This window comes from Artemia sp. Qi Xiang Cuo, chromosome 15 (genome assembly GCF_049724085.1).
Source record: "Artemia sp. Qi Xiang Cuo chromosome 15, ASM4972408v1, whole genome shotgun sequence".
NCBI lineage: Eukaryota > Metazoa > Arthropoda > Branchiopoda > Anostraca > Artemiidae > Artemia > Artemia sp. Qi Xiang Cuo.
In genome coordinates, this window is record NC_142808.1 from 2774436 (window position 1) to 2797502 (window position 23067).

The 23067-nt window shown below is 36.4% G+C and overlaps 1 protein-coding gene across 1 annotated transcript in view; it reads left to right on the forward strand.

Moving 5' to 3' along the window:
• Positions 1-16887, forward strand: part of alphaCOP (coatomer subunit alpha) — a 59092-nt gene extending 42205 nt beyond the window's left edge. Inside the window, exons 6-8 of the mRNA XM_089101883.1 lie at positions 228-505; positions 3839-3974; positions 15728-16887. Coding sequence (XP_088958009.1) covers positions 228-505; positions 3839-3974; positions 15728-16749 — 1436 coding nt within the window. The 3' untranslated portion in view covers positions 16750-16887. The remainder of the gene's footprint in view (positions 1-227; positions 506-3838; positions 3975-15727) is intronic.
• Positions 16888-23067: the final 6180 nt, after the last annotated feature.

A 23067-nucleotide genomic window follows, 5' to 3' on the forward strand; every position in this document is an offset into this window, starting at 1 on the left:
CCAATTTAACATATTGTCTTTATTCTTTGGTTAAATCCAAAGTGCGCTTTTGCCTTAAAGGCCTTATGTTTATCTTTTTAATCGCCTTATGGTTTCCAATTAAACATATTATCTTTTTTCTCTGGTTAAATCCAAAGTGCGTTTTCGCTTTAAAGGCCTTATGGCCTTGTGTTTATCTTTTTAATGGCCTTATGGTTTCCAATTAAAGATATTGTCTTTATTCTTAGGTCAATTCCAAAGTGCGCTTTTGCTTGGTGATGTTAGAGAACGTGTAAAGATTCTTGAACAAACTGGACAGAATGTTTTAGCCTTCTACACCGCTAAAACTCATGGTTTGGAGGAAGAAGCGACACGTTTATTGCACAAAATTGATGCCGGAAAGTTACCTGTGCCAAATCCAGAGGCCAAGCTGCTTGTACCAATGCCTCCAATCCAACCAATGACTGAAAACTGGCCCATGTTGTCGATGTCGAGAGGGTTCTTTGAAGCAACCATTGCCACAAAGGTTTTTAACATTTATTCTGGCTTCCTTTTTCCTCGTTCTTTAGTGGCTCTATCGATCTGAAACAACTTTTCTCACTTTGAGAAAAATATTCTCTAGATTTAAAGTAAGACTTTTTGTCTGTCACAGATAAAATGCTACTGCTACAACTCACTGCAGCATCAAGCCGCATGATGCCAACACTGCTACGCACGCTCCTTCTCCATCCCAATCTATTCACAGTCTCCTCTTTACACCCTCCCAAGAAGTTATCATTTCCCTTAAATCTTTCCTAACGACCTATAAATTAAGCAGATTGAAATATATGTAAATTAAATAAAAAAGCTTTGTAGCTTTGAACTTTTTGCAGTTTGTTTAAAATTGCCATAAAGAACTCGAAGGAAGGAACATAAATTATTCGATAACGGATCATAAAAAAAAAAAAAAAATAAAACGTCGCAAGCTCTATATGAAGCTAACATTCTCACGAATGTTTTCACTGTTTATTCTGAGTTCTTTTTTCCGCTAAAAATTTGAAAATTTTATCAGTTTTCCATAGATGCAAAGATCCAGATCATCCACCATCTTTTTTTGTGTTATTCTTCGAGGTTCGCACCGTTGCAAAAATGAATGTCCCACTTCCTGAAAATACTGTTTTAAATACAATTTAAAACAAAAGTTTATATACTAAATCAAATAAAACTACATATTGTTTAAATCTCTAATTCTTTTCAAATCAAAGGCGGAAGCTAGCCTCTTTGACCTTCTTGGATTCAAAGCTAGCTTCCGCCTTTGCTTTGAAAAGAATTAGAGATTTAAACAATATGTAGTTTTATTTGATTTAGTATATAAACTTTTGTTTTAAATTGTTTTAGTTTAGTTTTACTACTGATGGCGGTCGCTGTATATGTGACCGAAATATCTAGTATTTTTTGTGAAATTTATTATACACTGTCTATTAAAAAGGATTTTATCCCTATTTTGGACTTTTATTTTATCGTCATGGAAAGGCAGTGTGGTGTCCGAAATTATCTATAGCATAATAGAAAAGATTCTTCATAAAAAGACTTCACTAATCTTTAAATAATAATGACGTCAAATTTCTTGGTGTTTTCAACCAAGAAAGAAACTTAAAAAACTAACAATGCAAAAAGCGGGAGCGCTGTTAGTCTGTAATCTTACATTGTTGCTTCAACTAGTTCTTCGAATCCATCAGATTATGCTTCGAACTATACCTCGAATCCTTGATCTGCTCGTCAGTAGTGGTTTTAGAACTCGTAATCTGGTGGGGGGAAGGGGTAAGGTATACCCTCTATGTAAAATAAGAAGAATTTAATGTCATATGCCAGAACCGCCACTTCTCCCCAGGCGTAGAACCGCCACTGCTAATCGCCCTGTGCGTAATTGCTATAGATAAATGTCATAAAAAACTATGCAATTCAGCATATTTGGTTGTGGCTAAATACGTCGTGTCCTATGTTAAAATGAAGAATGATCATCTTATACGCCAGATTAGTGAAACAGTTTGAATTCTTAAGTAGCTTTCACACTATATACATAATTTTCTATGCTAATTGCTTAAGTTGTGTCACTTTAGGCATAGCGTTTCACATCTAATAAAGGCCTTTCACACTAGGCTGGCTTAGTAATCTACTGAACCGTCTAAAATCATTACAATCATCGTCTGTCTAAACCATAAAATCATCGTAAGCAAACTGTTTAAAAAATGAAAAAAAAAGATGATGGAGAATCAAGCTTGAGAAGCTTTCTGGGAGAAGTTTATTAGTTTATTTTTAAAAATATTGGTATTTTTTTCTCATCTTTTATGTTATTTCCTTTTCTGCATTGGTTGTTTCGGTCTATTTTTTTTCTCTGTTTTTCGCGTTGGCAATGGCTTCCGGATGTGAAGCCCAATTATTCTAACTTTTACTAGGAAAAGTATTTATTTTTTTCAATATTTGCTGTTTTAGGTAGAAGTTTTACTCATTATTTGATTTCATCTTAGTTAAAATGAGAGTTGTAGAATAAAAGTAGCAAACTACCCGTAGGCTTCCCTGACTATCCAATTGAGAATGGTTTTAGGCTATAATTAAGCGCTAACACCTATAGCCTAAAACTGCCAGGAAAATCTCAGATTTCGGATAGAATATTAGAAAATACAGTGATGACAGTAGTCAAATATGGCTCTGAAGCATGGGCGCTTCGAAAAGCGGATAAAGATTTGCTAGATGTTTTCCAGAGAAATTGCTTAAGGATTGTTCTGGGTACCCGGCTGACTGACCGTATTTCAAAAAATAAGCTGTAGGAAAAATATGGTTCAACACCGCTCTCTAGGGCTATAATGAAAGAAAGGTTGAGGTGGCTAGGGCATGTTGTGCGGATGATGGATGACAGATTGCCGAAGATTGTTCTTTTTGGCCAACTGTGTAGGGCTAAATGGATAGCAGGTCGTCCTCGTGGTGGGGGGGATGACGTCATAAAGAAAGATTTAAAGGAAATGGGAACTTCCTGGGAGGGTGTAAAAAAGGAGGCTTTGAATAGATTGGGGTGGAGGAGGAGCGTGTGTAGCTGTGTTGGCCTCAGGCGACTTGGTGCTGCGGTGAGTTGTTAGTAGTAGTTGTAGTAGTTAATACAATAGTTCGATATAACTTAAAACTACCTCTGACTGCCTCGCCAGGAAGTTGGCACGGAGTAGGGGTGTACGTACGTCGTTGTAACCGATCAGGAATTTTACCTGGGGATGAAATTCCTTAAATTTCCTATACGGTAGCTCCTTGGTATTCTCCCTGCCGAAGAATACCAAAACTGAAGCATGGAGTTCAACGCTACAGAATTACACCAAATTTTGATCTTATTCTTATAGTATCAACCACCCTGACCGAAAAATTGGGTAAAAATGCGTAGGGATAAAGAAAAGACAAGTTTCTTCGAATTCTAGCATAAAATTAAGACTATACAATGGTTACAAGTTTCAATGCTCATAGCTTCGAGCAGATGACCAATAGGGAGTGACCACGACTATTTACATGATATACCAAAAGGCTAATTGGCTTATTGGTGGAAGATTATGCATGACTTGAAGTTCGAGTCTGTTAACTATTTGATCTGAACTTCTAGGAAAAGGAGTGTCATACTTTTACAGTCAAAATGCTGGATTTAATTACATAGCCAAGCTATATGTGACTCAGCTTAGCAACTAAGAATAGTCTGTCATGTAATCAAATGAAAGTTACGAAAAGAAAATGACATTTATCTGCTAAGAGTGCTTTTATCTGGTAAGAGAGCTGCATTGAATGTCCCGCAACAGCCAATAAGAGTTTATATATTCTTTTAGTTAACGAAGTCTAATGATTCTAGGGAAGGAGTCAACTTAATGCAGCTTTAGTAGCTGAAGATATGGAAGAAGTGGCTGCTGAAGGTGGATGGGATAGTGATGCCATTGGAGTAGGAGATGAGGCTGAGATTACAGAATTTCAGGATGCTCTCGAACCAGGTATTACAATAATTAACGATTTTGAATATTAAAAGCCTTTAGTTCTAGAATCTTATATTCTTAAGAGATTTATTTTAATTTTTCTTATCTGTGTTATTATTATTATTATGGCTCTGAATTGCTGATTGCCTGAGGATCTCCAAGGTAGCGATTTCATATAGGTATATAATTTTAGTGATAAGACTTAACTGAAGCCACATTGTGCGAATATCTGTGGCTGGTTTTATTTTTGAATTACAATATTTAAGTTCTGAAATCCTATATTATTAAGAGATCTTTTTTTATTTTTTCTGATTTGTGGGGTTTTTTTTTGTCATTATGGCTCTGAATTTCTGATTGTCTGAAGATTTTTAGGAAAACGATTTCAAGTAGGCTTCATTCTTGAGTGGGTCTGTGAAAGAATTTTGGATTTTTTATTTATTTTTATATCTGTATAAGTTGGGGTGTCCGTTCTACGGTCAATCTACGACAATTGGAATTTTACTTCTTTGAACGTGAGTAGTTTCTACTTGGTAGAAGATCTTGGGGATTGTGGTTGCAATTTTGAGTTCATATATGGACGAATTTAGGATCTTCGAAGTTTTATATTTATACAAGCTGGTGTGTCCGTTCTACGGTCAATCTGTAGCAATTGGAATTTTACTTCTTTGAACGTGAGTTGCTTCTACTTGGTAGAAGATTTTGGAGGTTGTGGTTGCAATTTTGAGTTCATATATGGACGAATTTAGGATCTTCGAAGTTTTATATTTATACAAGCTGGTGTGTCCGTTCTACGGTCAATCTACAGCAATTGGAATTTTACTTCTTTGAACGTGACTAATTTCTACTTGGCAGAAGATCTTAAAGATTGTGCTTGCATTTCATAATGGTCGCAATTTTGAGTTCATATATGGACGAATTTAGGATCTTTGAAGTTTTATATCTATACACGCTGGGGTGTCCGTTCTACGGTCAATCTACAACAATTGGAAATTTACTTTTTTTGAACGTAACTAGTTTCTACTTGGTAAAAGATTTTGGAGGTTGTGGTTGCAATTTTGAGTTCATATATGGACGAATTTGGGATCTTTGAAGTTTTATATTTATACAAGCTGGTTTGTCCGTTCTACGGTCAATCTACAGCAATTGGAATTTTACTTTTTTGAACGTGAGTAGTTTCTACTTGGTAGAAGATCTTGGAGGTTGTGGTTGCAATTTTGAGTTCATATATGGACGAATTTGGGATCTTTGAAGTTTTATATTTATACAAGCTGGTTTGTCCGTTCTACGGTCAATCTACGACAAATGTAAATTTACTTCTTTGACCCTGACTAATTTCTACTTGGTAGAAGATCTTAGAGATTGTGGTTGCATTTCATAATGGCTGCAATTTTGAGTTCATATATGGATAAATTTAGTATATTTGAAGTTTTATATCTATACACGCTGGGGTGTCCGTTCTACGGTCAATCTACAACAATTGGAATTTTACTTCTTTGAACGTGACTAATTTCTACTTGGTACAACATCTAAGAGTATTTGGTTGCATTTCATAATGGCTGGAATTTTGGACTCGTAAATGGACGAATATAGCATCCTTGATGTTTTATATCTATGTAAGCTGAGATGTCCATTCGACCGTCAATCTACGATAATTGGAATTGTATTTCTTTTACTGTGACTAATTTCTACTTGATTGAAGATCTTAAAGAATTTTCTTTTATTTTATTAAGGCCGCAATTTTTATCTACTATTTGTAAGGATTTTTAATCTTCGATCCTTTACATATTTACACCTTGGTGTTTCCATTCTAATGTAAATAAACGACCGAAGGACTTTTAAGACTAAGACCGTTACTACTTTTTACTTGTCAGAAGATCTTAAAGATTGTCGTTGCTTGTTATAATAGTCGCAATGTTTGTTTCATATTTGGACGAATATAGCACACTCGTTGTTGTACATCCATGAACGGTGGGGTGTCCGTTAGACCGTCAATATAAGGAAATTTGATTTGTACTTCTTTTAATATGACTAATTTTTGCTTGACAGAAGATCTTAGAGATTGTGGTTGCATTTCATAATGGTTGCAATTTTGAGTTCATATATGGACGAATTTAGGATCTTCGAAGTTTTATATCTATACAAGCTGGGGTGTCCTTTCGACGGTCAATCTACGAAAATTGGAATTGTAATTTTTTGAACGTTACTAATTTCTACTTGACAGAAGATCTTAGAGATTGTGGTTGAATTTTAGAATGGTTGCAATTTTGAGTTCATATATGGACGAATTTAGGATCTTCGAAGTTTTATATCTATACACGCTGGGGTGTCCGTTCTACGGTCAATTTACAACAATTGGAATATTACTTCTTTGAACGTAAGTAGTTTCTACTTGGTAGAAGATCTTGGAGTGGTTGTGGTTGCAATTTTGAGTTCATATATGGACGAATTTAGGATCTTTGAAGTTTTATATCTATACACGCTGGGGTGTCCGTTCTACGGTCAATATACGACAATTAGAAATTTCCTTCTTAGAACGTTACTACTTTCTACTTGGCAGAAGATCTTAGAGAATTTGGTTGCATTTCATAATGGTTGGAATTTTGAGTTCATATTTGGACGAATTTATGATCCTTGATCTTTTATATCTTTACACGCTGGGGTGTGCGTTCAAAGGTCAATCTACGACAATTGGAAATTTACTTCTTTGAACGTGACTAATTTCTACTTGGCAGAAGATCTTAGAGATTGTGGTTGCATTTCATAATGGTTGCAATTTTGAATTCATAAATGGACGAATTTAGGATCCTTGAAGTTTTAAATCTATATACGCTGGGGTGTCCGTTCTACGGTCAATCTACGACAGATTCATTTTTATTTCTTTGAACGTGACTAATTTGTGCTTGGTAGAATATCTTAGAGATTGTGCTTGCATTTCATAGATGTGGCAATTTCGAGTTCATATATGTACGTATTTTCGATATTCGAAGCTTTATATCTATACACGCTGGTGTGTCCGTTCTAAGGTCAATATATGACAATTGGAAATTTAATTTTTTGAACGTGAGTAATTTCTACTTGGCAGAAGATCTTGGAGGTTGTGGTTGCATTTCATAATGGTTGCAATTTTGAGTTCATATATGGACGAATTTAGGATCTTCGAAGTTTTATATTTATACAAGCTGGTGTGTCCGTTCTACGGCCAATTTACAGCAATTGGAATATTACTTCTTTGAACGTAAGTAGTTTCTACTTGGTAGAAGATCTTGGAGGTTGTGGTTGCAATTTTGAGTTCATATATGGACGAATTTAGGATATTCGAAGTTTTATATCTATACACGCTGGGGTGTCCGTTCTACGGTCAATCCACGACAATTGGAAATTTACTTCTTTGAATGTGACTAATTTTTACTTGGCAGAAGATCTTAGAGAATTTTCTTGCATTTCATAATAGTTGGAATTGTGAGCTCCTATTTGGACGGATTTAGGATCTTCGATCCTTTATATCTTTACACGCTGGGGTGTGCGTTCAATGGTCAATCTACGACAATTGGAAATTTCCTTCTTTGAACGTGACTACTTTTTACTTGGCAGAAGATCTTAGAGATTGTGGTTGCATTTCATAATGGTTGCAATTTTGAATTCATATATGGACGAATTTAGGATCCTTGATGTTTTATATCTATAAAAGCTGAGGTGTCCGTTCTACGGTCAATCCACAATAATTGAAATTTTACTTCTTTGAACATGACTACTTTTTACTTGGCACAACATCTTAAAGATTGTGGTTGCATTTCATAAAGGTTGCAATTTTTGGTTCGTAAATGGACGAATATAGCATCTTTGATGTTTTATATCTATAAACGCTGGGTGTCCTTTCTACGGTCAATCTACGACAAATGGAATTTTACTTCTTTGAACGTGACTAATTTCTACTTGGCAGAAGATCTTAGAGATTGTGGTTGCATTTCATAATGGTTGCAATTTTGAGTTCATATATGGACGAATTTAGGATCTTCGAAGTTTTATATTTATACAAGCTGGTGTGTCCGTTCTACGGCCAATCTACAGCAATTGGAATATTACTTCTTTGAACGTAAGTAGTTTCTACTTGGTAGAAGATCTTGGAGGTTATGGCTGCAATTTCGACCTCCTGTTTGGATGAATTTTGGATCTTTAATCCATGATATAGTGACCACTGTTGGTTTCCATTTTACCTTCACTCTACGAATGAAGGATTTTTAAGAATTAGAACGTGACTAATTGTTACTTGGTAGAAGTTATTTGCGTTTTTGGTTTTTTGGGCTAAGGGCTGGACGTTCTGATTCATATATGGATGAATATAGGATCTTTGAAGTTTTATATCTTTACACGCTGGGGTGTCCGTTCGATGGTCATTATATGACAATTTGATATTTAATTCTTTGAATATGACTACTTTTTACTTGGCACAACACCTTTGAGAATTTAGTTGTTTGTCATAATGGTTGGAAGTTTTAATTCATAATTGGACGAATTTAGGATCCTTGATGATTTATATCTATACAAGCTGGGATGTCCGTTCTACGGTCAATCTACGACAAATGGAATTGTATTTCTTTGAACGTGACTAATTTCTACTTGGCAGAAGATCTTAGAGATTGTGGTTGCATTTTATAGTGGTTGCAATTTTGAGTTCATATATGGACGAATTTAGGATCTTTGAAGTTTTATATCTATACACGCTGGGGTGTCCAATCTACGGTCAATATACGACAATTGCAATTTTACTTCTTTGAATGTGACTAATTTCTACTTGGCAGAAGATCTTAGAGATTGTGGTTGCATTTCATAATGGCTGCAATTTTGACTTCCTGTATGGATGGATTTAGAATCTTCAAAGCTTTACATCTATATAACCTGAGATGTCCTTTAGACCGTCAATAACTGATAATTTGAAATGCACGTCTTTTACTGTGACTAATTTCTGCTTGATAGAAGACCTTAAATATTTTGCTTGCATATTATAGAGGCCGTAATTTTGACCTCCTATTTGGATGAATTTAGAATCTTCGAAGCTTTACATCTATAAACGCTGGGGTGTCCGTTCTACCGTCAATCTACGACAAATGAAATTTTACTTCTTTGAACGTGACTAATTTCTACTTGGTAGAAGACCTTAGATATTGTGCTTGCATTTTATAATGGCCGCAATTTCGAGCTCATGTTTGGACGAATTTAGGATCTTTGATCTTTTATATATATACACGTTGGGGTGTCCATTCGACGGTCAATCTACGACAAATGGAATTTTACTTCTTTGAACGTGACTAATTTCTACTTGGCAGAAGATCTTAGAGATTGTGGTTGCATTTCATAATGGTTGAAATTTGGAGTTCATATATGGACGAATTTAGGATTTTTGATGTTTTATATCTATACAAGCTGGGGTGTCCGTTCTACCGTCAATCTCCAACAAATGGAATTTTACTTCTTTGAACGTGACTAATTTCTACTTGGCAGAAGATCTTAGAGATTGTGGTTGCATTTCATAATGGTTGCAATTTTGAGTTCATATATGGACGAATTTAGGATCTTTGAAGTTTTATATCTATACACGCTGGGGTGTCCGTTCTACGGTCAATCTATGACAATTGTAAATTTCCTTCTTTGAATGTGACTACTTTCTGCTTGGTAGAAGATCTTTGATTTTTTGGTTTCTTTTCATAATTGCTGCTATTTTGACCTCATGTTTGAATGGATTTACGATATTCGATGGTTTAACTAGTTACCAGTTGGTGTGTCAATTCTAAGGTCAATATGTGACAAATTGAAATTCTAGTATTTGACTATGACTAATTGCTACTTTGTAGAACATCATAGAGTGGTTGCTTGCTTTTCATAATGGTTACAATTTTTAGTGCTTAAATTGACGGTTATTGGACACTTGTCGTTTTATGTCCATACACGCTGGGTTGTCCGATCTACAGTCAATCTACGACAATTGGAATTTTACTTCTTTGAACGTGACTAATTTCTACTTGGCAGAACATCTTTGCGTTTGTGGTTGCATGGCATAATTGCTGCAATGTTGGGTGCATATATGGACGAATATAGCATACTCGATGTTTTATATCCATACACGCTGGGTTTTCCGATCTACCGTCAATCTGCGACAAATGTAAATTTACTTCTTTGAACATGACTAATTTCTACTGGGCCGAAGATCAAAGAGATTGTGGTTGCATTTCATAATGGCTGCAATTTTGAGTTCATATATGGACGAATTTAGGATCTTCGAAGTTTTATATCTATACACGTTGGGGTGTCCGTTCTACGGTCAATCTACGACAATTGGAAATTTACTTCTTTGAACATGACTAATTTATACTTGGCAGAAGATCTTAGAGATTGTGGTTGCATTTCATAATGGTTGCAATTTTGAGTTCATATATGGACGAATTTAGGATCTTTGGTGTTTTATTTCTATACAAGCTGGGGTGTCCGTTCTACAGTCAATCTACGACAATTGGAATTTTACTTCTTTGAACGTGACTAATTTCTACTTGGCAAAAGATCATAGAGATTGTGGTTGCTTTTCATAATGGTTAGAATTTCGAGTTCTTATATGGACAAATTTAGGATCCTCGTAGATTTATATCTATAAACGCTGGGTTGTGCTTTCTACGGTCAATCTACAACAATTGTAAATTTACTTCTTTGAACATGACTAATTTCTACTTGGCAGAAGATCTTAGAGATTGTGGTTGCATTTCATAATGGTTGCAATTTTGAGTTCATATATGGACGAATTTAGGATCTTTGATGTTTTTTATCTATACAAGCTGGGTTTTGCGTTCTACGGTCAATCTACAACAAATGTAAATTTACTTCTTTTAACGTGACTACTTTCTGCTTGGCTGAACATCTTTTCGAATGTCGTTGCTTTTCATAATGGTTGCAATTTTGGGAGCTTATTTGGACGAATATTGGATCCTCGAAGATTTATGTATATAAACGCTGGGGTTTCTACTCGACGGTCAATCTACGACAATTGTAATTTTACTTCTTTGAACATGACTTATTTCTACTTGGCAGAAGATCTTGGAAATTGTTGTTGCATTTCATAATGGTTGCAATTTTGAGTTCATATATGGACAGTTATAGGACACTCGTTGTTGTATGTCTATGCACGCAGGGATGTCCATTCGATGGTCTATATGTGACAAATGTAAATGTACTTCTTTGACCGTGAATAATAGATACTTGGTAAAACACCTTGGAGTTTGTGGTTGCATTTCATAATGGTCGTAATTTTGAGTTCATATATGGATAAATTTTGGATCTTCGATGTTTTATATCTATACACGCTGGTTTGTCCAATCTACGGTCAATCTATGACAGTTTCAAATTTACTTCTTTGAACGTGACTAATTTCTAATTGGCAGAAGATCTTAGAGATTGTAGTTGCATTTCCTAATGGTTGTAATTTTGAGTTCCTATATGGATGGATTTATGATAATCGAAGCTCTATATCTATAAACGCTGGGATGTCCTCTCTACGGTCAATCTGTGACAGATGTAAATTTAAGTCTTTGAATGTGACTACTTTGTACTCTGGCAGAAGATCTTAGAGATTGTGGTTGCACTTCATAATTGTTGCAATTTTGAGTTCATATATGGACAAATTTTGGATCTTTGAAGTTTTATATCTATACAAGCTGGGTTGTCCGTTCTACGGTCAATCTACGACAATTGGAAATTTACTTCTTTGAACGTGACTAATTGCTACTTGGCAAAACATCTTAGAGATTGTGGTTGCATTTCATAATGGTTGCAATTTTGAGTTCATATATGGACGAATTTAGGATCTTTGACGTTTTATATCTATACAAGCTGGGGTGTGCGTTCTATGGTCAATCTACGACAATTGTAATTTTACTTCTTTGAAATTGAATTATTTCTACTTGGTAGAAGATCTTAGAAATTGTGGTTGCATTTCATAATGGTTGCAATTTTGAGCTCATATATGGATGAATTTAGTATTTTTGATGTTTTATATCTATACACGCTGGGTTGTCCGTTCTACAGTCAATATATAACAATTGTAAATTTACTTCTTTGAACGTGACTAATTTCTACTTGGCAGAAGATCTTTGAGATTGCGGTTGCATTTCATAATGGTTGCAATTTTGAGTTCATATATGGACGAATTTAGGATCTTTGATGTTTTATATCTATACAAGCTGGAGTGTCTGTTCTACGGTCAATCTATGACAATTGTAATTTTACTTCTTTGAACGTGACTAATTTCTGCTTGGCAGAAGATCTTAGAGATTGTGGTTGCCTTTCACATAATGGTTGCAATTTGGAGTTCATATATGGACGAATTTAGGGTCTTTGATGTTTTTTATCTATACAAGCTGGGTTGTCTGTTCTACAGTCAATCTACGACAATTGGAATTTTACTTCTTTGAACGTGACTAATTTCTACTTGGCAGAACATCTTAGAGATTGTGGTTGCATTTCATATTGGTAGTAGTTTTGGACGCTTAAATTGACAATTATAGGACCCTAGTCGTTTTATGTCCATGTAAGCTGAGGTGTCCGTTCGATCGTCTATCTGTGGTAAATTTAAATGTACTTCTTTTAATTTGACTAATTGCTACTTGGTTAAAGATCATAAAGTTTGTGGTTGCTTTTTATAGTGGTTGCAATTTTGAGTTCATATATGGACGAATTTAGGATCTTTGAAGTTTTGTATCTATACAAGCTGGGGTGTCCGTTCTATGGCCAGTCTACGATTTGAAATTTTACCACCTTGAACCTGACTGGTTTCTAATTGCCTCAAGATCTTGGAGATTGTGATTCCAAATGGTTGTGATCTCAAGTGCATGTATAAAAAACAATTGTGGTAGTGAACTATAAGTAAGGAGCGACCCGGCTCAATAGTAACCGAAACTCTAAAAAACGGAATTTCGATGCTAATAGATTCATCAAAAGAATCAGATTTTTATGCTGATTTTAAATTTATAAGTTTCATCAAGTTTAGTTAAAGGCTAGTTAAAGGTCAACCTTATCCATTAGAGGTGACGAGCCTGAGAACATTTGCCTTATTTTCGAAAGGGGGGGGGTACGCGGGAAGATCTTTCCTTGGATTCTTTCCAGTATCATTCAAAAAACGATCAGAAATTAAATAGAAAGTTTTTTCAACTGAAAGTTAGGAGCAACACTAAAACTTAAAACGAACAGAAATTATTACATATGTGAGGGGGTTCACCCTTCGTCAAAACCTCGCTCTTTATGGTAGAGTATTTTAGTACTTTCAAAAGAGCTATTTATTCTAATTAAACGGCCTTTGTGATTCAGGGGTCATTTTTAAGGAATTGAAACAATTCAAAACACAAGAAGAATGGGTGGATATGAAAAATTTATTGCTGAGATCGGTCTAAAGAACCGATCACGTCCTTCCACCTGAGTGTCAGGTTTTTTTTTGTTTTTTGTTCTTTGTTTAGTACTATCATTGCGAGGGAATTTACCTCAGAATGTCTAGACAGGAAGGATTTCATGAATGTTTTTTAAAGAATGTTTTTAAAAGATAACTCCTAATATTTGTTCTAGGATTAGTGTTGATTTTGGTCTAATCTGTTCAATCTAGAAGTAGGGAGGGGGGGTAAAGGGTAAATTAAAACCGTTCTTCCCTACAGAATGTAGAAATTGAGAGTTGTTTTCTCCTAAACAAACTCCAGAGTGAGTCCTAAGTTCCCATACAGTTAGATAAAAAGTTTACAACTATTTGCGTTATGTTACTGGGGTGAGAGCGCTAGGAATCAGCTTTAACTGTACAAACTTACACATAAAAATAGGACTGAAAGGGAATAATTTTTTTCAGAAACCGAATGTAAAGAGTTGGAAATTTATTTGTTGTTCCTTAGCATTGCTTGATACATCCCAACTAGTTATATTTATGTAAATTGGATATGTATCTGTGATGACGGTACATCGTTTAATTATGCGTCCAATTTGCATGAAGCCAAAAAGATATACTACTACTACTAGCAACTCACTTCAGCACCAAGCTGCCTGAGGCCAACACAGCTACGCACGCTACTCTTCTATCCCAGTCTATAAAAGCTTTTCTCTCTATTTCCCTCAAATTCTTTTTCCCTCTAATTCAAATTTCCCTCTATTTTCTCTCTTTGCACTCTTCCTTTAAGTTCCTATTTCCCTCAAATTTTTCCTAACGACACCCTCATACCCTATTTGGGGACGACTTGCTTTTCATTTGGCCCTAGACGGTTGGCCGACAATGAAAAATTTTGGCAATCTGTCATCTTTCATCCACAGAGTGTCTCCTAACCTACTCATCCTTTCTCTTATTATAGCCCTAAAAAGTGGGACTGGACCATGTTTTTTGTACAGCTTACTGTTTGAGACACAGTCAGTCAGCTGGGTACCCAAAGCTATCTAGTGGCAATTTCTCTGGAAAACATCTAGCAAATCATCCTGTGTTTTTCAGAGCGGCCATGCTTCAGAGAAAGACATAGCTACAGATATTTGATTGGCGGTTTCTGGTCTCCGTAGAATCGTTATGTGTTTAGAATTCAGGAATATATCCTTGTGCTGTCATTTTGAAGACATAAGGGTTTTTCTTATCAGGAATATTATAGGAGTAAGAACAATAATTTGATATGTAAATCATTCCTAAGATAGTTTTTAGTAAAATAGATTTTGCCTTTGTAAATTGCAACCACAAAAGCAGAAGGGGTGTTCGCTCAGCTTGGTAACATACGAGGGAAAAAAAGAGCCAGGTAAGGTTTAAAGCTGGATGTTTCAGACTAGAGTAACGATTTAAGCAACACAGAGGTGAATAAGCCTTTAGTGCCAAAATCCTATAAACACTGCGGCAGATAAAATTTAACGTTTTTTTTGTTTTGTTTTTTTTTTTTTTTTTGTTTTGTTTTTTTGTCACCTTCAACTTAAATCACTCACTCTTTCTCTCTCTATAAATCCTATAAACACTGCAGCAGATAAAATCTCACGTGTTTTTTTGTCACCTTCAATTTAAATCACTCACTCTCTCTCTGTTCCTCTCTCTCTCTCTCTCTATCGGTCTGTGTGTGATTGGCTGTCTCTCTCTCTCTCTCTCTCTCTCTCTCTCTCTCTCTCTCTCTCTCTCTCTCTCTCTCTCTCTCTCTCTCTCTCTCTCTCTCTCTCTCGTCTCTCTCTCTCTGTCTCTCTCTCTCTCTCTCTCTCTCTCTCTCTCTCTCTCTCTCTCTCTCTCTCTCTCTCTCTCTCTCTCTCTCTCTCTCTCTCTCTCTCTCTCTCTCTCTCTCTCTCTCTCTCTCTCTCTCTCTCTCTCTCTCTCTCTCTCTCTCTCTCTCTCTCTCTCTCTCTCTCTCTCTCTCTCTCTCTCTCTCTCTCTCTCTCTCTCTCTCTCTCTCTCTCTCTCTCTCTCTCTCTCTCTCTCTCTCTCTCTCTCTCTCTCTCTCTCTCTCTCTCTCTCTCTCTCTCTCTCTCTCTCTCTCTCTCTCTCTCTCTCTCTCTCTCTCTCTCTCTCTCTCTCTCTCTCTCTCTCTCTCTCTCTCTCTCTCTCTCTCTCTCTCTCTCTCTCTCTCTCTCTCTCTCTTACTCTCTGATTTTTCTTTTCTGACATGGGAAGTTGAATTTTTAGTATATATATATGTATATATATATATATATATATATATATATATATATATATATATATTTGTGTGTGTGTATTGTATATTTTTATATTTTATATATATATATATATATATATTTTGTTCCAGACGAAGGCACTGGATGGGATGTTGATGACGACATAGATATCCCAGTTGATGTAGACGTTGGCCCCGCTATACATACAGGTGAAGGTTATTTCGCCGCACCAGCTCGAGGAACGCCCATTACGCAGACGTGGTTGAACAATTCACAGTTACCAGCTGAACATATACTGGCTGGCTCGTTCGAATCTGCTTTCCGACTTCTTCACAATCAAGTTGGAATTGCGAATTTTGAACCTTTAAAATCTTTGTTTATGAGCACATTTTCTAGGTCCAAAGTTTCCTTTCCTGCCATGCCATCTACTCCTTCTATGGTTGCTTACCCATCTAGAAAAGGATCAACCCCTAAGCCTGCTGTGGCAATAAGCATGAGCGATTTGCAAGATAAGCTGAAGATCTGCTACAAGTTGACAAGTCAAGGTAAATTTTCGGAAGCTGTAGAACAGTTCCGCGGCTTGCTACTGTCTATTCCATTGCTAATTGTGGAGACAAAACAGGACGCAAGTTTAGCAAATGACATGCTTTGGCTGTGCCGTGAATATATTTTAGGTTGTCAAATGGAAATGCACAGAAAGGAACTACCCAAAGCTACCCAGGAGGAGCAGAAGAGGGTATGCGAACTGGCTGCTTATTTCACCCATTGCGATCTTCAGCCAGCACATAAAATTCTAACTCTGCGTACAGCTGTTACTTTATTTTACAAGATAAATAATTTCAAAACTGCTGCTAATTTTGCAAGGCGATTGATTGAGCTTGGACCCAGCCCAGACGTTGGTGCGCAAATAAGAAAAATACTTGTTGTGTGCGAGAAGAATGAAGTTGATAGCATCAAAGTTGAGTATGATGAATTTAACCCTTTTGCCATATGCCCTGTCTCGTATACTCCTATTTATAAGGGAAAGTCAGAGGTCAAGTGTCCTCTTTGTGAAGCCAGCTATTGCCCTAGGTTCAAAGGAATTGTTTGTAAAGTTTGTAATGTGGCTGAAGTTGGGAAAGAATGTTCTGGATTGAAAATTCAGTCTCGCTAATTTGTCCATCATAATTTCGAATGTTATTTGTTTTTAAATGACTTACTTGAGTTCGGTGTTGAGGTATTGCTTTATCCAGGATCTTTTATTCTTTTTTTCTGGAAATTAATTTTTTGAAAATTAAAGTTTTTGTTTAAGCCGAAATTTTAAGAGGAATAGAATGAGGAAAGGACATAGCCAGAGGCTGGAGAATGAGGAGAGAAGTTTTTCTTAATTACCCAATTTATTACTTAATTAATTAAAAAACTTTTTCTACAAAATAAGTTTTTCAAAGAAAAGTAAAGAACTCCATTCAACAAAAAATGAGCAAAAATAAAATCAAATAATCTACCAAGCGGAAAACTACCACAAATCAGTAACGATAAATAGATGAAACTCAAAAAGAACAGAAATTACAATAAATAACCGAGACAAACTCAAAACGAGCAGAAATTAACAAAAGTTGGGTTTAAAACCCTTATGCCTTCCCAAGGCTAGAACATTATTTGCTCTTTACTGAAAAAAATATAAATGTTTTTACTTTCATGACTTTAATAAATCAAATAATATTAACATTTTGATTACTAAATATCAGTATATGTATATTAAACTGACAATGCACATTCATTTGTATTTTATTCAGTAAAGTGCAAATTATGTTCTGGCCTTGGGAAAGCATAGGGGTTTTGAGCCCAACTTATGTTTACTTTCTTTGATAGCTTGGATACGCTATTTTGATTTGGTTAAATTTTAAGAGCAGAAACAGCCCCGAAAGTTAGAACATAATACCCTCAGTCGTTCTTGGGATACTACTGAGATGCCTTATTGGGAATTAGCATTAACAAAGTGCATTTTTGATTCAATCTTATGGCAACATTTAGTTTTTAAACATAAAGTCAAATGGGAGGGTGGGATTGGGAGGGGGATTAGTTTTCCTCCAATCACTTTCGACTATTAAAAAGGGCATCAGCCCTTTCTATTTTCAATCGAATGAGCCCTTTTCGAAGTTCCTACGACAACTCCTTCGATACAAAGTACCCTGGTTTAAACAACAACAACAAAAAAATAGTACATTATGCCCACATCGATCTTTACTATAAAAATGTCAAGCCTTCCAATCACTTTCGACTGTTAAAAAGGGCACTAGGCCTTTTAATTTCCAATCAAATGAGCCCTTTTTTAGTTTCTAGACAACACTTCCTATAAACACCTTATATGTCCCCAGGGCATAAATTACAGCTCTTACCCTAAGGGCTGTGAGGGTGGTTGTCATCCTCTAAGACCTAATCTCCAAAACTTTTAACTACGTTAAACAAAATAGCTATCTCAAAATTTTGATTCGATGTGTCTGGGAAAATGGTGGATGTAAGAGGGGCGTTAGTCTTTCTCCAGTCACTTTCAACTATTCAAAAAGGTACTAGCCCTTTCAATTTCCAATCAAATGAGCCCTTTTGAAGTTTTTACGACAACGCTTTCAATAAAAACCTTATATGCCCTCAGGGGATAACTTACAAACATCGCCCTGAGAGCTGGGGGGGGGGTTGTCATCCTCACAGACCTAATTTCCAGAACTTTCTACTACGTTGAACAAAATGGTTATCTGTGTTTGGGGGAATGGTGGGCGTGAGAGAGGGCTTAGTTACCGTCCAATCACTTTCAACTATTAAAAAAGGCACTAGCCCTCTCAATTTCCAATTGAATAAGCCCCTTATGAAGTTTTTACAACTCTATCATTAAAAACCGTATATGCCCCCAGGGCATAACTTACAACGTTCGCCCTGGTTACTCGGGGGGGTTTGTCGTCCTTAAATACAGAATTTTCAACTACGTTGAACAAAATGGCTATCTCTAAACTTTGATTGAATGTGTTTGAGGAAATGGAGTGCGTAAGAGGGGGGGGGGGGGGTTAATTATTCTCCACTCACTTTCGACTATTAAAAAAGGTAATTTTAATTTCCAATCAAATGAGCCCCTTTTGAAATTTCTACAACAACTTTCTATATAAACCTTATATGCCCCCAGGGCATAACTTACAACCCTTGCACTGAAAGCTCTGATTGGGTTAACATCCTAAAAGACGTAATTTCCAGACCTTTCGAATACGTTGAACAAAATGGATATCTCAAAATTTTGATTGGAAGTGTTTGGGGAAATGGTCGGCGTGAGACGGGGGTTAGTTGCCCTTCAATCACTTTCGACTATTAAAAGGGCAATAGCCCTTTCAATTTTCAATTGAATGAGCCCTTTTGGATGTTTTTACAACATCAATTTCAAAACCTTACACGCTACCAGGCATGACTTAAAACCCTTGCCCTGAGGGTTGTGGGGGGATGGGTTATCATCCTTAAAGACCTAATTTCCAAAACTTTCAACTGCGTTAAATAAAATGGCTATCTAAAAATTTTGATTGGATGTGTTTGGGGAAAAGGTGGGCACGAGAGGGGGGTTAGTTGTCTTCAAATCACTTTCGACTATTAAAAACTGTACTAACCCTTTGAATTTCAAATGGAATGAGCCCTTTTTCAAGTTTCTACGACAAACATTTCAATAAAAACGTTAAATTTCTCCAGCGCATAACTTATAACCCTTGCCCTGAAGACTGTGGGGAGAGTGTCCTGCTCAAAGGTATAATTTCCTGAATTTTAAACTGCGTGGAACAAAATGACTATCTAAAAATTTTGATTGGATATGCTTGGGGAAATGGTGGGCGTGGAAGGGGTTTTAGTTGCCTTCCAATCACTTTTGACTATTAAAAAGGGCACTAGCCATTTCAATTTCCAGCCGAATGAGCCCTTTTTTGAAGTTTCTACGACAACGCTTTAAGTAAAAAAATCCGTATATGCCCCCAGGGCATAACTTCCAACCCTTGCCCTGAGGGCTGTGTGGGAGTGTCCTCCTCAAAAACATAATTTCTATCTGGAAATCCACAACACTGAACAAAATGGCTATCTAAAAATTTTGTTTGGATGTGTTTGAGGAAAAGGTAGGCGAGAGAGGGGGGCTAGTTGCCCTCAAATCACTTTCGACTATTAAAAAGAGCACTAGATTTTTGAATTTCCAATCGAATGAGCCCTTTTTCAAGTTTCTACAATAAAGATTTCAATATAAACTTATATGCCCCTAGGGCATAACTTATAACCCTTGCTTTGAAGACTGTGAGCGGAGTGTCCTGCTCAAAGGTATAATTTCCTGAACTTTGACTGCATGGAAAAAAATTGCTATTTCAAAATTTTGATTGGATGTGTTTGGGGAAATGGTGGGCGTGGAAGGGGTGTTAGTTGCCTTCCAATTACTTTCGAATATTAAAAAGGGCACAAGCCATTTCAATTTCTAATCGAATGAGCCCTTTTTGAAGTTTTTACGACAACGCTATCTATAAAAACTTTATATGCCTCCAGTGCATAACTTACAATCCTTGTCCTGAGGGCTGTGAAGGGGTTGTCATCCTCAAAGACCTAATTCTCACAAATTTAAACTACTTTGAAAAAAATGGCGATTTCAAAATTTAAGTGAATTTGTTTGATGAAAAGGAGGGCGTGAAAGAAGAGTTTGTTACAGTTCCATCACTTTCGACAATGGGGAAAGGCACCAGTCACTTTGATCTACAATCTAATGAGCCTCTTTTAAAGTTTCTATGAAAACGCTTTTTTTAAAAACCTTATATGCCCCCAGGGCATAGCTTAGAACCCTTGCCCCGAGGGTTGGGGGGGGAGTGTCCTCCTCAAAAACATATTTTCTATCTGGAAATCAACTACCCTGAACAAAATGGCTATCTCAAAATTTTGATTGGATGTGTTTGGGGGAATGATGGGCGTGGGGGGGGGGGCTAGGTGCCGTCCCATCACTTTTGACTATTAAAAAGGGCAGTAGCCCTTTGAATTTCCAATCGAATGAGCCTTTCTTGAAGTTTCTACGACAACGCCTTCTATAAAAAACCTTATATGCCCCCAAGGCATAACTTAAAACCCTTGCCCTCTGGGCTGTAGGGGAGTGTCCTCCTCAAAAACATATTTTCTATCTGGAAATCAACTACGCTGAACAAATTGGCTATCTCAAAATTTCGATTGGATGTGTTTGGGGGAATGATGGGCCGGGTGGGGGGTTAGTTGCCCTCCAATCACTTTCGACTATTAAAACGGGCACTAGGCGTTTCAAGTTCCAATCGAATGAGCCTTTTTTGAAGTTTCTACGACAACGCCTTCTATAAAAAAACCTTATATGCCCCCAGGGCATAACTTAAAAACCTTGCCCCGAGGGTTGTGGGGGATAGTCCTCCTCAAAAAGACATTTTCTATCTGGAAATCAACTACGCTGAAGAAACTGGCTATCTCAAATTTTTTATCGAAGGTATTTTGGGGAATGAGGGGGGTGGGGGGGGCTAGTTGCCCTCCAAGCACTTTTTACTATTAAAACGGACACTAGCTCTTTGAGTATCCAATCGAATGAGCCTTTTTTGAAGTTTTTACGTAACACCTTCTATAAAAACCTTATATGCCCCCAGGGCATAACTTAAGACCCTTGCCCCGAGGGTTGTGGGGGGGTGTCCTCCTCAAAAAGATATTTTCTATCTGGAAATCAACTACGCTGAACAAAACGGCGATCTCAAAATTTTGATTGGATGTGTTTTGGGGAATGGTGGGCGTGGGGGGGCTTGTTGCCGTCCAATCACTTTCGACTATTAAAAAGGGCACTAGCCACTCGAATTTCCAATCGAATGAGACCTTTTCGAACTTTCTATGACAACTCCTTCGATACGAAGTGCCCGGGTATGGAGAAAAAACCAGAAACACATTGTGCCCACATATTTCTTTACTTAGGCAGCGCTAGCGCGCTGCCTATGATTACCGACAATTTAGTCATAAGAGCCTAACCTTTAATTTTTGCTAAGAATTATCTATGACTGTTCGAAATTTATTCAGGGTACATTCAAGTACATTGACTTGTACTTGACTTGCAAAATGTTAAAGTCATTTTCAAGTTATTTAGGCAAGATTTTTTCAGTGCTGCATATGCATTTATATGCAAAGATGCATGTGTATCTTTGCCCTTCGCTGTTCTTTCGTCAAAGCCATCGATTGACTCCTCAAACTTCATCTTCATGGACGGTATTTAGTATAGTCATGAAAACGGGTTTAGACCGCGCGGTACATTCTTGATGTGCTTGTTAACATAGATAGATATATTTCAACCAGGGAAACAACCGAAGATATTCTGTAAACAGAGACAAAAATTCCAAAAAAGACTCCATAACCGGTAAAGGAGGGGGATCATGAAACAAAAATTTTAAACATTAAACTATAAGAACATTATAATATTAAACAATTAACCACTTACTATTTGAATATTTTCTAACAAAAAAGAGAGAAGGAAAAAAGAAAAATTGACTGAAACCCATTGCCCGAATCAAATGATAGAAATCTTGCCGTAAATCTGGTATACAGCATAGTAGTAATATAAATAGATATAATATGGTGATATAAAATATACTTAAGTACAAGAATTGGAGAAGTTGAGTTTCAACTTTATGGGGAGGCTCAATAGTATTTTTTGAGGCACTAGGAAAAGTTTTGTAGCAGGATTGAGGGTCGTCGTCCCCCCTCCTAGAGACACGATTTTCTATAATAATTTCATTTGGAGTTTGGCCTATCCTTTGAGAGAGGAATCAACAGACATGATTGTATGATGCCTCAGGCATGCCATTGTATGATGGCTCAGGAATACCAGATTTCAGATGGAGTTTGGCCTATCCTTTGAGGGAGGAATCAACTGACATGATTGTATGATGGCTCAGGCATGCCAGATTTTAGAGGGAGTTTGGCCTGTCTTTTGAGGGAGGAATCAACTGACATGATTCTATGATGGCTCAGGCTTGTCTGATTTTAGATGGAGTTTGGCCTATCCTTTGAGGGAGGGATCAACAGACATGATTGTATGATGGCTCTGGCACACCCTTGCTTCAGAGGAATTTCAGCTTTTCAAAAACTTTAAAACAAACAATTGGCCAGTATATAATTTTTATTGATTTTAATAATTTATATTGAATTTAACAGGAATATTTATAGTCACTGTCTGCCAAACTGATTTTCAATTTACTATCCTAATTAAAAAGTATTTGACAAAATACTTTTTTTTGACAAATATTTTTCAAAGATATTAAAAAGTATGGTTATCCTTATACCTTGTTTTCTAGTTTATGAAATTAGAAATTTAGCCTAAAAAGTGGAATTGAAACCTATTGAAATATATTTAAGAATCCTATTTGAAAATATTAATACCAAAATGAGCACTTTTCCAGTATTCCACGTTTCATCATGCACAAAGATACTACCAATGGTATTG